The sequence below is a fragment of the Candoia aspera genome, chromosome 17 (genome assembly GCF_035149785.1).
Source record: "Candoia aspera isolate rCanAsp1 chromosome 17, rCanAsp1.hap2, whole genome shotgun sequence".
NCBI classification, from domain to species: domain Eukaryota; kingdom Metazoa; phylum Chordata; class Lepidosauria; order Squamata; family Boidae; genus Candoia; species Candoia aspera.
The window spans coordinates 3,247,789-3,261,877 of record NC_086169.1 but is presented as its reverse complement, the minus strand read 5'-3'; the positions used below and the strand labels follow the sequence as shown (position 1 = coordinate 3,261,877).

The 14,089-nt window shown below is 48.5% G+C and overlaps 2 protein-coding genes across 2 annotated transcripts; one reads left to right on the top strand and one right to left on the bottom strand.

Moving 5' to 3' along the window:
• The first annotated feature begins 253 nt into the window (after positions 1–253).
• Positions 254–1,458, top strand: DPM3 (dolichyl-phosphate mannosyltransferase subunit 3, regulatory). Its single transcript, XM_063316665.1, has 2 exons — positions 254–286; positions 1,001–1,458. Exon 2 carries the CDS (start codon positions 1,024–1,026, stop codon positions 1,303–1,305), a length of 282 nt encoding a protein of 93 aa, XP_063172735.1. The 5' UTR covers positions 254–286; positions 1,001–1,023; the 3' UTR covers positions 1,306–1,458.
• A 1,578-nt stretch (positions 1,459–3,036) lies between these two features.
• Positions 3,037–13,493, bottom strand: SLC50A1 (solute carrier family 50 member 1). Its single transcript, XM_063316825.1, has 6 exons — positions 13,352–13,493; positions 12,239–12,316; positions 11,637–11,760; positions 9,015–9,176; positions 4,860–4,979; positions 3,037–4,707 (listed from the first exon to the last, which is right to left on the bottom strand). The coding sequence occupies exons 1-6, from the start codon at positions 13,423–13,425 to the stop codon at positions 4,606–4,608; spliced, it is 660 nt and encodes a 219-aa protein (XP_063172895.1). The 5' UTR covers positions 13,426–13,493; the 3' UTR covers positions 3,037–4,605.
• Positions 13,494–14,089: the final 596 nt, after the last annotated feature.

Here is a 14,089-nt window from a genome sequence, read left to right as displayed (position 1 = left end):
GCAGACGCTTACCCTCGAGAGGTTTCCTTCTGCAGCCCCCCCCAAGAGCGCAGCAACTTCTCGCCAGCACTCTGCCCATGCTCCAGCAGCTGCCTTTCCCCTTCACCTTCGCCTAAAACTTACATGGTTTTTTAAAAGGACGGCAAAAACTACAACTCCCGGCGAGCACCGCGGCGCTCCGGGGCGGCGATTGGAAGACGCGGGAGGTGACGTCACCGCGCGCGACGGGCAGGTCACGAAAGTTGGACGGAAAAGCCTCGCTGCGCCTGGGAAGAACGCGGGATCGGTGGGTCGTGAGGACGGGGGAATTGGCCGGGGTTGGCGGTTGCGGGTCGGCCCTGGGGAAGCTTTTTGCAATTGTGGCAAAGGATTGGGAGCGGGTGGGTAGGCATCCTCTTGCGATTGCCGCCCCTGGTTTTGATAATAATAAAGATACAATAATAGATAATCGCTATTTAGAGATGCACAGATATAACAATAAATGCAATATAATGATATAATAATAATAAATAATTGCAGTCAGGAGATGCACAGATAGTAATAGATATAAAGATATAGTTGCTGTTATTAGGGGATGCACGGATATAATAGATATAATAATTATTATTATATAATAATAGATACAGTAATCGCTATTTGGCGATGCACAGGAAAGAACCGCAGATTTGTCTATTCGGCAATAAGTTCCTGGCCGTTCAGATTCCAGTTCCCATCTGCCCAGGTAAATGGCAACAGAATTAATGGGACTTGTAGTCCTACTTTGTCCTTGCCTAGAAGAGAGATCCTGCCTTTTAAAGCTGGCATATTTTTCGTACCCAGAGTTGATTCCCGATTTTGCAGGGGGGAGGGAGAGGCTGGGGCCCTCCCCCCGCTGCAAAAGAATAAAAAAACCATGTGTGCTTGCAAAGACGGATTCTTTAATTTTTGCAGAGATGTAGCTAAATATGCTGGGCGAGGCACATCCTTGCAAATCCTCAGTTCGTGTTTTTTCTCTTGGCAGGCTCTGCCTCCAGCCACAGGACCATGACGAAGCTGCTTCAGTGGCTCGCGTCTCTGGCCCTCCTCGGTGGCATCTGGGCGGCTCTGATGCTGGATCTCGTGGGGCCCCACCCCTTATCCCCAAGCTGGTACCAGGTGCTGTGGGCCCTGCCGACGTATCTGCTGGTGACATTGGGCTGTTTCTCGCTGGGAGTTGTCGGCTACCGCTTGGCCACCTTCAACGACTGCCAGGAAGCGTCGCTCGAGCTGCAGGCGCAAATCCGAGAGGCCCGGGCCGACCTTGCCCGGCGCGGTGTGACATTTTGATCCAGGGCCCTCGCGGGAACAGAAATGAGATGCGGACAGTAAACAATTGATGGCGTATCAGTGTATTCTTTGGAGTGGGGCCCGACTGGAGAATCCATCCCAAGGGAAAAGAAAAGAGCTGCTGCTGCTTTTTTTAATAAATAGTTTTTATTAAAAATTTGAACAGTAGTAAAAGGTAATACAAAATCAGATTAAGTGAAAAAAGAAAAATAAAGAGAAGAAACAGAAAAAAATGGGAAGTGCAGAAAGTAGGAGGGAAAGAAAAGAAAAAAGGAAGGAAGGAAGGAAGGAAGGGGGGAAGATGAGATAGATAGATAATTTAAGATTTCTGATCTTCTTTAGAGAAGTTACAGACAGACTTAATATCACTCCTCCCCCTTTGAAATCACACTACAGATCACGTCTTCCCATATCCCACCCTTTTCGATCGGTAAATCCCAAAATCAACTCAGTTTGACTTGCTTTCAGCAAAAAAGTCCATAAAAGATTTCTGGTATTTTGTAAAAGTACTTATTATCCCTGATCAAACAAGTCAGAAAAAGGGCTTCCTTGTCAAGATGCTGGGAGGGGAAACCAGACGGGTGCCTTTCACTCATAGTGGAAATGTGGCGACAATGAAGGAGGAGTGAACAGTGAAACAAGATTTTCTCTCGTGATTCTTGCTGTCAATTAACATTTCATTTCTGGATGGCAATGGGTGGGATCTTACTGGAACAAGCAGTAAGGGAGAAATTTGCTGCCTATACTGTTCTGGAGTCGTGAGTTTGCAGTGTAGGTGCCAGACTGGCGACACATTTTGCATACACGCACACAAAAAAAATCTTATTTGCATGCATCCATTTGTTTAGTATATTAGAACCCATTTCTTCATTAGCTGTTTTGGGATATTGTGCAAACCCAGAAAACGGGGGAATAAAGGAAACAAAATCCTTGGTTTAGCAGGGTGGGGGGGTCTCAACCCACGGGGGTTTATCCAACAGGCCACGATGTCTGAACCAGGCCAAAAGGAAACCGTTTTCTCGGGTAAGATCTTGCTGCCAGAACTACGAAGCCATACGAATGTCTTTTCTGTTCCAAATGCAGATGGGAAGCTTCATGGGATGGGGAAAATAGGCATGTTTGGGACAGGTCAAGAGTTCTTTGCATATTTGAAAGTAAACTTGCGGAACTCCCTGCCACTAGTTTTGTGGAGGGTGCTTTTCGAGGGCCTTGAAACAGGATGCAAATAATTCAGGCGATGAGATTAGCAGAGGAAATAAAAGTCATTATACTCTCCCAGGAGCACAATGCATGTTTTATTGTGCCAGTCCTAATTTTAAGGTGTTTACTGATCTCTCTCCAGTCTCTGATTCTGTTTTCTCTCTCTGTGGGTGGGTGTACTTCTGGGCTGAATGCTGCCACATTATTTTTAACTTCTAATGGATCACTGGGCCCTATTTGTCAAAAATAAAATAATATAAACAGAACCACATAGAACCTCCATGTTCAGAGGCAGTTTAGCTCTGAAGCTGGAATTCTAAAGCCGTTTCTGCCAGGCAGATGTTTTTTTTTTCCTCCTTCAGTTGTCTGCCCAAAGTGACTATTCATATTTATGCCTTATTTTACCTCCAGTTTGTATTTTGCACCCGAGGACACAGGCAAGGGTACATTTTGGGGTGTGTCCACTAAATCGGCTACCATGCACAGCATGCCCCATGATTCTGGGCTGTTCCTTTCTCAAAAACCAGGATATTCTAGATTTTTGGGTTTATTTAACTAACACCTTCAAAGTTGGCGTGGCAAAGCAAAGGAACCTGGTAATTAGCAAGGTAAATAATTAGCTTTTTCCGGAGAGACAGGTGGCTTCGAGGACAGGAGGGTGTGACTCAGTTTCTCGGGCATTCAGGTCCAACAGGACCCGGGATCCTCCAGTCAGTCATTCTAAAAATGCACAATTCTCTCCCCATTCTGCAAACAGTGCAGAACAACCCCCTTCCCAGGAGGAATCCACTACACGAAATCCCAGTCTGGAAGGGACCTCAGAGATCATCTAGTCCAACCCCCTTCCCAGGAGGAATCCACTACATGAAATCCCAGTCTGGAAGGGGCCTCAGAGATCATCTGGTCCAACCCCCTTCCCAGGAGGAATCCACTACACGAAATCCCAGTCTGGAAGGGGCCTCAGAGATCATCTAGTCCAACCCCCTTCCCAGGAGGAATCCACTACACGAAATCCCAGTCTGGAAGGGGCCTCAGAGATCATCTGGTCCAACCCCCTTCCCAGGAGGAATCCACTACACGGAATTCCAGTCTGGAAGGGGCCCCAGAGATCATCTAGTCCAACCCCCTTCCCAGGAGGAATCCACTACACGGAATTCCAGTCTGGAAGGGGCCCCAGAGATCATCTAGTCCAACCCCCTTCCCAGGAGGAATCCACTACACGAAATCCCAGTCTGGAAGGGGCCTCAGAGATCATCTAGTCCAACCCCCTTCCCAGGAGGAATCCACTACATGAAATCCCAGTCTGGAAGGGGCCCCAGAGATCATCTAGTCCAACCCTGTGCCCCAAACACGAATCCACTCAAACGATGGCCAAATGGACTCTCCTTCCCATGCTGCGAGGCCAAATGACTTATTACCCGCTCAAGCCTGATGGGAAAAAATGCTGGGCCCGGGGGAGGCAAAAAAGCAGCTCTCCAAAGCAACAGAACGATCCTTCCTCTCTGTTCTATTTATTGCAAGGCACTCATAAAGCAACGTCAGTGGAATGTTCGCCCGTCGGCTCTTCCTGACATTCAACAGGTCAAGACCTTGGGGAGATATCCTATGTCAGGAGCTGGTGGATTGAAAGAGGGAGCCAGCTGCAGGCGGGGGGATGTCAAAAAGGCATTCCTGGCAGATGGATAAGGCAACGGTGCGCACCTGCCCTTTTGGCAACGAAGTCCAGGATTTGGGAGCCCAATCTTAAGAACCCTCAATGATTTTCCAACCCCACTCTGGTGGGGAAGCCCCTCTACATTCCCAGCCTTTGCTCTGCAAACCTCTTGTCGGAGGCCAGCGCGGGAATCAAGTTCATCCTGCCCTGGATCTGTTCTCCCCGGGGAATTTTCACCCACTCCCTCCCACCGCAGGATGCGGGGGAGACCAGAACGGCCTTTGGCCCATCCAGATGGAAATGGCTTGCGGTGGTGCCCAGAGGTGGGCAGGCTGTGTTCAAGGAGAGCCGGGCAGCCCAGCATCCACACATCTGCCGATTTCGGTGTCTTCGTCCTCCCTGGGCTGGCTGGGGGGTGGTGGTCTTCTGCGCCTCCCTCCTGGTCTTCAGGCCAGCAGCAGCTTGTAAGATCTGTCCTGGTCGGTCGGGAAATGCCAGAAGAGCCAGAAGCGTATGAGGCTGGTAGCAATGCCCGGCATGTTGGGAATCTGGTGGAGGAGGAAGAAATCTGCCAATAAACCGGTCAGAAAACCCATCGCTCCCACCCTGATCGTTCTCTCCTCGCCCGGAAACTCAGTTTCCTTCAGCCAAATCGAGGCCCCAGGTCTGATCCGGCCCCCCAGTGTCGCCAGAGACTGACCGCAATGTAAAGGTCTTCCAAAAGGAGGCCGTAGAAGGTCCAGCTGGCCGATGCCAGGAAGGTGGTGACCGTCAGTGGGAACGACAGGCAGCGGGTGGAACGGCTTTTCACGATCTTGACCTGCGAGAGGAGAGAAAAGTCGTCCGGAGGGCGCTGGAGATGGAGCACCGGTTCGCCCAGGCCCCTTAGGCAAAACTAACAGGAGATAACATGGTATTTTGATGGGCACCGTCTAACGCAGAGGCGAACAAGGTCCCTCTTCTGGTAACTGGAAACAGCGGGGGTTAATATTAGCCACACTTTGGCTGGGATCCCCCAAGTGGATCTATGCCGTTTTATTGTCTTTTATTTGGCAATCTGTTTTAATTCTATTCCATCCACGCCGGAGTTTTAGAGATGGCTATGGTGTGGATGCATTTTACAGATGCTCCATTAACTACAGGTAATCCTCACTTAACAACCACTCATTTAGCGATGGTTTGGACTTACAACGGTGCTGAAAAAACCGACTTACAACCAGTCCTCACACTTACGACCATCACAGCATCCCTGCGGTCACAAGATCATGATTTGGGTGCTTGGCAACCGGTTCACGTTTATAACCATCGCAGCATCCCGTAGTCATGTGATTGCCATTTTCGACCTTCCTGGCCGGCTTCTGGCAAGCCAAATCAGTGGGGAACCACGTGACTCTCTTAATGTCCATGTGGTTTGCTTAACCCCTGCGGTGATTCGCTTAATGGCCGCCACAAAAAAAGTAAAATCAGGCCCCATTCACTTAATGACTGCTCTGCTTAGCAACTGAAATTCCGGTCCCAATTGTGGCCATTAAGTGAGGACTACCTGTAGGGAGTTGGTGTATTAATAAGTGACGCCCTGGTTTCCCTAACTGTGGTTTAAGGAATAACCCGCAATCGATTGGTCTCGAACAGCCCCCTCAACTCCAACTTACAAAGCCGAATGTGGAGGGGTTCCTATCTTGAGTTAAGCCAGCATATGGGGTTTGTTTGGGGCCTTGGAGAACATGCCAGCACACCCGCTTGACTCCTGTTACAAGTGAGCCACGTGCACTGCGTCGCTCAAGATACCGTGATTTTAAAAATCCTGGCTAATCCAAACCCTGATTGAACAGACTATGATTTCTGACTGCTTATGCGAGTCTCTTTTCTTGGAAGGGTTTGGAAACATGTGGGAATCAGAATCAGAAGCGTAAGACTGTAGCTATCAATTGGCAGCAATGGCATCCCAGATCTGGAAGGGAACTTAAAGGTCATCTGGTCCAGCTGCCCACTCCATGCAGGATCGGACAGGGCACCTCCAAGAAGGGACCGTCCAGCCTCTGTTTGAAGGCCTCCAGAGAAAAGCTCACGGCATACGGCCATCAGTCTGTTCCACAGACTGACAGCTGATGGCCACGGCACGTGGCAGCCTGTTCCACCGTCTCACAGCTCATCCAGCCAGGAAGCACTTCCTGACACCCAGGTTGGGAAACATGCACGGAAGGGTGACATCATGCTCATGACTTGCTGGCAAGAGCCAACGCTGACCCAGGGAGAGGTCTGCTCAGATCCAACTGGTCTCTTTAGCAACCGGATCTACCTCGCACCTCCAGCTTCAGTGGAAGTCTACCTCTGAACGCTGGGCACTGTGCAATAGCATCAAGAGGGGTGGAAATGCAAAACACCAGAACACTACAGGCAGTCCTCGCTTATCAACCACAATTGGGACCGGAATTTCAGTTGCTAAGCAAAGCGGTCATTAAGTGAATCCTGCCTGATTTCACTTTTGGGTGGTCGTTAAGCGAATCACCACAGGGGTTAAACAAACCACATGGTCGTTAAGCAAATCACACGGTTCCCCATTGATTTGGCTTGCCAGAAGCTGGCCAGGAAAGCCAAAAATGGCGATCAAGTGACCACAGGACGCTGCGATAGTCATAAATGTGAACTGGTTACAAAGCACCCGAATCGTGATCACGTGACCGTGGGGATGCTGCGACGGTCATAAGTGTGAGTACCGGCTGTAAGTTGGTTTTAGCACTGCTGCAAGTCCAAACCATCGCTAAACAAATGGTTGTTAAGTGAGGACTACCTGTAAAAAGGATCTGAGCCACATCGATCTGAAGATACACCTTTGGGGGGCGTTCACGAGGTCCCGCTGCAACTCCTGAGGGCCACCATGGCTTGTCTTTGTAACGCTTAACCTGGTTCTGCACCAAATCAGGTTCATGCGCTGCCTGCCTCTCTGCTGAGGGCTCCGTTTTCCGACAGGTGCCTCTTTGCTCCAAAACTTGGCCCAAACCCTGCCTCCTTTCTCCCCGTACAAAATTAAAATTTCTTCGCCAAGTCACCTAACCGGCAGTGTTTGCTTCCAGCTTTCTGGGCTCTGAGCTGTCCCAAAACTGGAAAAACTGCACGTCTGCAAGCCCGTGAGTGGCCGTGAGCGAACGTGTTGCCGTTTCTCAGGAGCGAATGGGATTGGGGCCTGGCGGGAGGGACTGTGCAAAGCAGAAGGCGGAGCCGAGAAAGGGAACCCAAACCAGCTGCTGATTTAGTTGCAAATTCACCTAATTTGTCCCCTTTTCACCCTTTTTTATGAATCAGTGAGGGGATTTGGGCCATCCGCCTACATCTAATTTTCCTTCTTAGATATTTCTCAGCGGGGGGGGGGGAATGAACACAATGCCTCTTTTTTCTAATTTAAAAATGATCCACATAAGCAAACAGCAAAGGTGTAAACAACAACAAAATTCAAATTCACACACAAATCCCCCCAAAAGGAAAGGAGGAATCCAGAGTCCCTAGGAGATTCATGGAGAATAAAAGATCTCTATTTTTCTAATCAGCATTCCCTGACGGATGAAAACTTGCTGGGCTGTTTCCAAACCTTTTCCCCTTGTCACATATTTCCCCCCTCTTAAGTCATACAATTTCTCCAAACAGTCTCTCTCTCTTCAGTATCGATGACGCTATTTGGGTCACTTAAATATTTCACGTTCACCTCCCAAATATTGGGAAAGGATCAATGATGCATCCATATAAAAGTAGAAAATAGTCCTCCAATGCACCCTGTTGCAAGCTACTTCATGCAGGGTGTGTCAAAGGGGAAGATTAACTAACCTAATTTGAATTAGATCAGAAGGGTGCACACCTAGGTAATACTTGATGTTAAGGCTACTTTTTTTCCAGAGAAAGATAGGAGATAGGTGGAGAAGAAAAAGAAAGAAAGAAAGAAAGAAAGAAAGAGAGAGAGAGAAAAAGAAAAAGAAAAAGAGAAAGAGAAAGAGAAAGAAAAAGAGAAAGAAAGAAAAAGAGAAAGAAAAAGAGAAGGAAGGAAGGAAGGAAGGAAGGAAGGAAGGAAGGAAGGAAGGAAGGAAGGAAGGAAGGAAGGAAGGAAGGAAGGAAGGAAAAAGAATTGGAGGGTGAGGGAAGGAGGGAGGGAGAGAGGGAGGGGAATTGGAGGCAAAGGAAGGAAAAAGAATTGGAAGGGGAAGGAAGGAAGGAAGGAAGGAAGGAAGGAAGGAAGGAAGGAAGGAAGGAAGGAAGGAAGGAAGGAAGGAAGGAGAATTGGAGGGGGAGGGAGGGAGGGGGGAGGGAGAGGGAGGAGAGGGAGGGAAAGGAAAAGACAGATAGATATATAGAGAGATAATAGAGAGATACAGATAAAGAGATGAAAGATAAGATAGAAAATAGATAGAAAAAAGTAAGAAGATAGAGAGAGAGATTCATTCATTCATTCATTCATTTTCTATAGCCCCCCATCTCAAGAAGTACTCTGGGCAGCATAGGTAGGTAGGTAGATTGGATACAGAAAATAGGAAGATAGAAAATACGATAAATAGGATAGATAACCAATATATGGAAAATAGAAGATAGATACATCAATAGATTGAGAGATGGATAGAGAATAGATACAGAAGATAGACGAGAGAGAGATAAAGGCAGAGAAGGAGGAGGAGGAGAATTATTATTATTATTATTATTAAATTATGTCTGTCTCCTGCAACTGTTTTTGCCGCACATCCCCACGACGTGCCAAGGACTTTTGGCATCCGGGATGCCAAAAAACGGCCATCTCGTTTTGCTGGGCGGTGTCAGTGCCCACGAGCCTCAGCCCACGAAACCTCCTGAGCCGGAGCGGTGGGGGGCGGCATACCAGATCTGCCAACGGCGAGAGGTACATGGTGATGGTGAAGAGGCTGCAGAACAGGCCCAGCTGGGTGAGGCGTGTGGTGGCATCGGGGACCATCAGGGTGAAATAGCCGTAGCCGAGCAGAAGGACCGCCAACAGGCCTGCGGTTTTCTTCAGGACGGCGCCCTGGGGACCGAGAGAGAGGGGGGGGGGCATCAGCCCGACTCCACTTTTCTTCTTTCCGTTCTGCAAGGATAACATCCTTCTGCCTAATGGGCCAACTCAGAAATCTGGGAAATAGGTTCTCGCGCAAAGGAGCAAATCAACTTTGCAGGCTTCTTTTCCAGCTGCTGGGGGTGTTCAGGATGCCCCCCCTGCAGAACAAAGGATTGAATGCTCCCCAGAGTTAGGTTTATGGCATATACAGGTAGTCCTCGCTTAACAATTGCTCATTTAGAGACGGTTCAGACTTACGACGGTGCTGGAAAAAAGGGCCGGCAACCGGTCCTCACACTTACGACCATCGCAGCGTCCCGGCAGTCACGGGATCACAATTTGGGTGCTTGGCAACCGGTTCGCATTTATGACCATCGCAGCGTCCCGTGGTCATAAATGCGAACCGGTTGCCAAGCACCCAAATTGTGATCCCGTGACTGCGGGGACGCTGCGATGGTCACGTGATCACCATTTTTGACCTTCCTGGCCGGCTTCTGGCAAGCAAAATCAATGGGGAACCGTGTGGCTTGCTTAACGCCTGTGGTTATTTGCTTAACAACCACCTCAAAAAAGGTAATAAAATCAGGTCAGATTTGCTTCATGACTGCTTCGCTTAGCGACCGGAATCCCGGTCCCAACTGTGGTCGTTAAGCAAGGACTACCTGTATTTACAGCACAAAACCTCAAGCTTAAAAATAAAGAATGTATTATCTGTTGAACATCAGCAGACAAAATAATGATTGCCCCATGCTGGAAAACTCTAGATAACATAACAATCAAGACGTGGATTAACAAGGCCTCTTCAATTGCCACGTTAGAAAACAATCAAGAGTTAAAATAATGGGACCTCAGAGGCAGGAACCCCAATTTGGATGAATTTTATGATTTACCCCAATAGCAATAGACTAATAATGTGGTAGACTTTACATATATGGTAAATTTGTACATGTACAGCCCCTGTCTCTTTATACACATTGCAGATTTTTTTTTTTTTTGTATTTTCTCTATCTTTTTTTTCCTCTATGCATCTTGGATTTATATTAATGGAGTTACCTCAGATTGTTTGTTAATCGTAATTCAATTTTTTAAAAACAATTCCTAAGGTTGTTTCAGAGATCAGGGTTCTATGTATCCGATACTTCCCTCAGTCTTGTGGGACTGAAATGTTATTATCTGTTTTTTAATAACAACAACAATACCTTTAATATTATTAAACAACAACTGGCTGGCTGTGCAATCAGCCATAATAATAATAATTTATTAAATTTATAGGCCGCCCAACTCCCAGTGACTCTGGGTGGTTCCCACCTACCCATTTTTATTGGCTGTTTGCAAAAACATTTATCACTCGAAGAAAAGAACAGGCAGATTTTCAGGGACATTTGACACATCATCAGATAAATACAGAGGCAGCTGTACATTTAAAAAATGGGACATTTTTTCAGAGTTACTGATTTCTCCTGCGATGCATAATTCTGCACAGAAGTCAACGTTTTTCTCTTTCCACCCCGCAGCGCCCGGCCAATGACCCAGGACATAAGAGCCCAAGGAGGTGGAGCTGAAAAACTTAGAAAAATTATGGTGACGGGAACTTTTGTTGACTCAAGTCACCAACCCTCTTGAGTCAACAGCCTTGGGAAGGGAGGGCTGCATGTGCCAACCAGAAAGTAAATCAAACACTTGTTTAAATAAGAAGAGGAATAAGCAAACCATGCCGGATCTGGACTTTTTTGGAAACTTCACTGGCAATGTTCTCAGCCAGGAAAGTTGTGCAAAATGAGAAAACGCAAAGCAAGGGGGATGCGGGTTCAAGAAATGCCGGCCCCAAGGCTTCTCATACAACCTAACTTGGGAGCAATTGGGAAGAAGTCCTTTTCCATACGTCTGTTGGGGATTTAAAAGGAGATGAAGTATATGCATGCTGCACGTTGCCTGAGGTAGAACTCCAGAGTTAGGAGCAGTCTACCTTTGAGTGCTGGCTTCACGGAAGGCAGCTTGCTGAAGGCAGCTGCTCAGCCACGGTGTTGGGGAAGAGGATGAGGGATACTGAAGTGGGGGCTTGATTTTTTGGAAAAAGCTCACCGATTTCTCGATTATATAAGGACAACACAAAAAATAACACTATGTATATAGGGTTTAGCAACTAAACACTTAATCAAATAGAAATAGGGGTGACATGGATTGAAAATAGAGAAGGAGTTAAGAGAACATAACTATAATCTAAAATCACACTTTAGATAGTCGGAAACCACTTTTTAATAAGCTTTGTCGTTTTCTTCTTTTTGTCCTTTTTTTGTCCTTTTCTCTTTGCTCATTGTTCTATGTATGTATTATGTCGATTGTCCTGTTTATGGGTTACGTTGTTTATGTTATGCTGTCTTTTTTTAAACTAATAAAGTTTATTAAAAGAAAAAGAAAAAGCCCACCAACCTTCTCTGAGCTGAAGAAAAAATAGACCAGGATGTAGAGAGATTGGAGGGCCGCGCCCACGGCGTTAACAACGATCAGCGTCCAGTCGCCCTTCAGGAAACCGTAGCTTAGCCAACTCAGGTTGCTGAGGCAGGAAGAGAAGAGGTGTGAATGAAGCCAGCTTAACAGAGGTTGCATTTTTTTTTATTATTATTATTATTATTATTATTATTATTTTCAAATTTCTATCACCGCCCATCTCTCCCGAAAAGGGGACTCTGGGCGGTTTACAATGAGATCAAAATTAAAACACATAAATTACAATATAAATAGAACAATAAAAAGATAAAATAGATATAAAATATAAAATATAAAATCCATTTAAGAAATTAATGTCGAAAAATGAGCTCTTTGCAACGATCGAGCTGTCTGTCCACCCTGCCCCGTAGCCTCAAATTCCTCGGGGACTTGGCTCTGCAAACTGTGGCTTAGGGATGGTTAAGGGAGGAAGGTAAGTTTCCCCCCCTTTCAGAAGAGGCTGATAGGGGAGCTTGGAGATCATCTAGCCCAACCCCACCGCCGCCGGGCCCCGCACAGGACACTACAGCAAACAACTGGCGTACTTTACATCGGTGGTAAGAAATGGAAGAAACTGGATATTTTCCACACTTCCGGCCGCAAACATTTTCTGCAGGTCGGACCTGAAGGGGAGAAAAGGCAACACAGACATTGAGTGAGATTTCCCACCCACCCCCATCCTGCCCCATTGCTTCAATCCCCTTGGAAACTAATTCCTCCCCTGCCCCAGTTCAACCCCAGATGCCCCATAGCTCTGCAAATGGCTGCTTAGGGCGGGTTAAGGCAGGAATGCCCTGTGCTTTTTGCATTAAGCCTCAATTTTGATTTTCGTTGCAAGCAATCCCAAACTGGATTTTAGCAGGGGGGGGGGGCTAAGCCCCAAGTCTAAGACCTTAAAATGGCTGTTTCTTCTTCCCAAGTTCTCCCCAGGTAGGCTGCCTCAGCCTCGATGCCCCACCTTCCCCAAAATCTGCCCCGCGGCAATCCTTTAAATTAAAATTCATTTTAAAAGCCTTCCAACTCTTCCTCCCCGGCCATATTTCAGGGTTGTGACTGCACCCAGAGACCCACATATGTGGGGCTTCTTGCCCCACAGCTGTGGGCACCCTCCTGCCCCCTGGCCCCACTGCCCTGCCCCACATATCCAAGCAACAGGATGCTGGGGTGTTCCTATGGGGCTGAGCCACGAAAAAGCATGGGAGGGGAGAAACCAGGCCCCCCACCTTTCCTTCCCCCCCTCTGGGGTTCAGGGTCTGCTAACCCCCCCCCCCAGCGAACTCTGCCCCCCAGCCACCTGCTTTCCCTTTCAGAAACCTATTTCCGGGTCAATGATTCACCAGCTCACCTGGCCGGGAAAGGTGGAGCCTTTGCATTGTGGGGGGGCATTTCTGCCCCACAACCCCCGATCCCCCAGGCCGAACTGCACCCACGTGATGCTGGGGGGGGCCTTTTGCCACGAGGCTGCCGAGGGTGCCCAAGCCCCCTCCCCACATTGCTAGGGCGCAATGCCCCAGAGACGCAGAACTGGGGGGAAAGGGGGAGGGCTCCCTTGCTCCGACCCACAGCAGGAAGGTATGGCGCGCGCACCCCGCAACTGCACGCCCCCCGACTCTCCTTGCAGCCCCCCAGCCCTGCCCGCAGCCCCCAACTCTGCTTACAGCCCGGTGCCAAACATGCCCAGCGTGAACACCAAAGAGGTCCAGGAGAGCAGCTGCAGCAGCGCCCCCGCCATCGCGGCTGGCCCCCGGGAGCGCCCCGACCGCCGGCGGCCCCCACCGGCTGCAGACCCTCGGCCCGGTCCGGCGCTGCCCGCGGGAGACGCGCAGGGAAGGCGGGCGGGCGGGCGCAAAGAGCGCAGCAGCTCCGCCTTCCCGGGGGCGGATCGCGCCGGCCAGTGGCGCTCGGCGGCGGGCAGGGCAAGGCAAGGCAAGGCAAGGCGGGCGCCGCGAGGCGGAGCTTCCCTTTGCGAAGCGGAGGAAGGCGGGGCGGGGCGGGCCTGGGAAGCCAGCGGGCGAGCGAGAGAGGCGCTTCCTTTTCGCCTTGCCAGCAAAAAACAGGCGGCCCAATAAGTAAAGAAATAAATGAATGAATAAAGGCGCTTCCTAGAGAGATGATAGGTAGGTAGGTAGGTAGGTAGGTAGGTAGGTAGGTAGGTAGGTAGGTAGATAGATAGATAGATAGATAGATAGATAGATGGTAGATAGATAGAGATAGAGGCGCTTCCTTTTTGCCTTGCCAGCAAAAAACAGGCAGCCCAGTAAGTAAGTAAGTAAATAAATAAATGAATAAAGGCGCTTCCTAGAGAGATGATAGATAGATAGATGGAAATAGATAGATGATAGATAGATAGATGGTAGATAGATAGAGATAGAGGCACTTCCTTTTTTCCTTGCCAG

Bases quoted from the DNA above. Each gene is read 5' to 3' on its own strand.
- DPM3 (XM_063316665.1), top strand. From the start codon at position 1,024: ATGACGAAGCTGCTTCAGTGGCTCGCGTCTCTGGCCCTCCTCGGTGGC.
- SLC50A1 (XM_063316825.1), bottom strand. From the start codon at position 13,425: ATGGCGGGGGCGCTGCTGCAGCTGCTCTCCTGGACCTCTTTGGTGTTC. The intron at 4,980-9,014 runs GTATGCCGCCCC...CTCCTCTCGCAG, and splicing joins TCTCGCCGTTGGCAGATCTG to GTCAAGATCGTGAAAAGCCG. The intron at 4,708-4,859 runs GTCAGTCTCTGG...CTCCTCCACCAG, and splicing joins TGGAAGACCTTTACATTGCG to ATTCCCAACATGCCGGGCAT.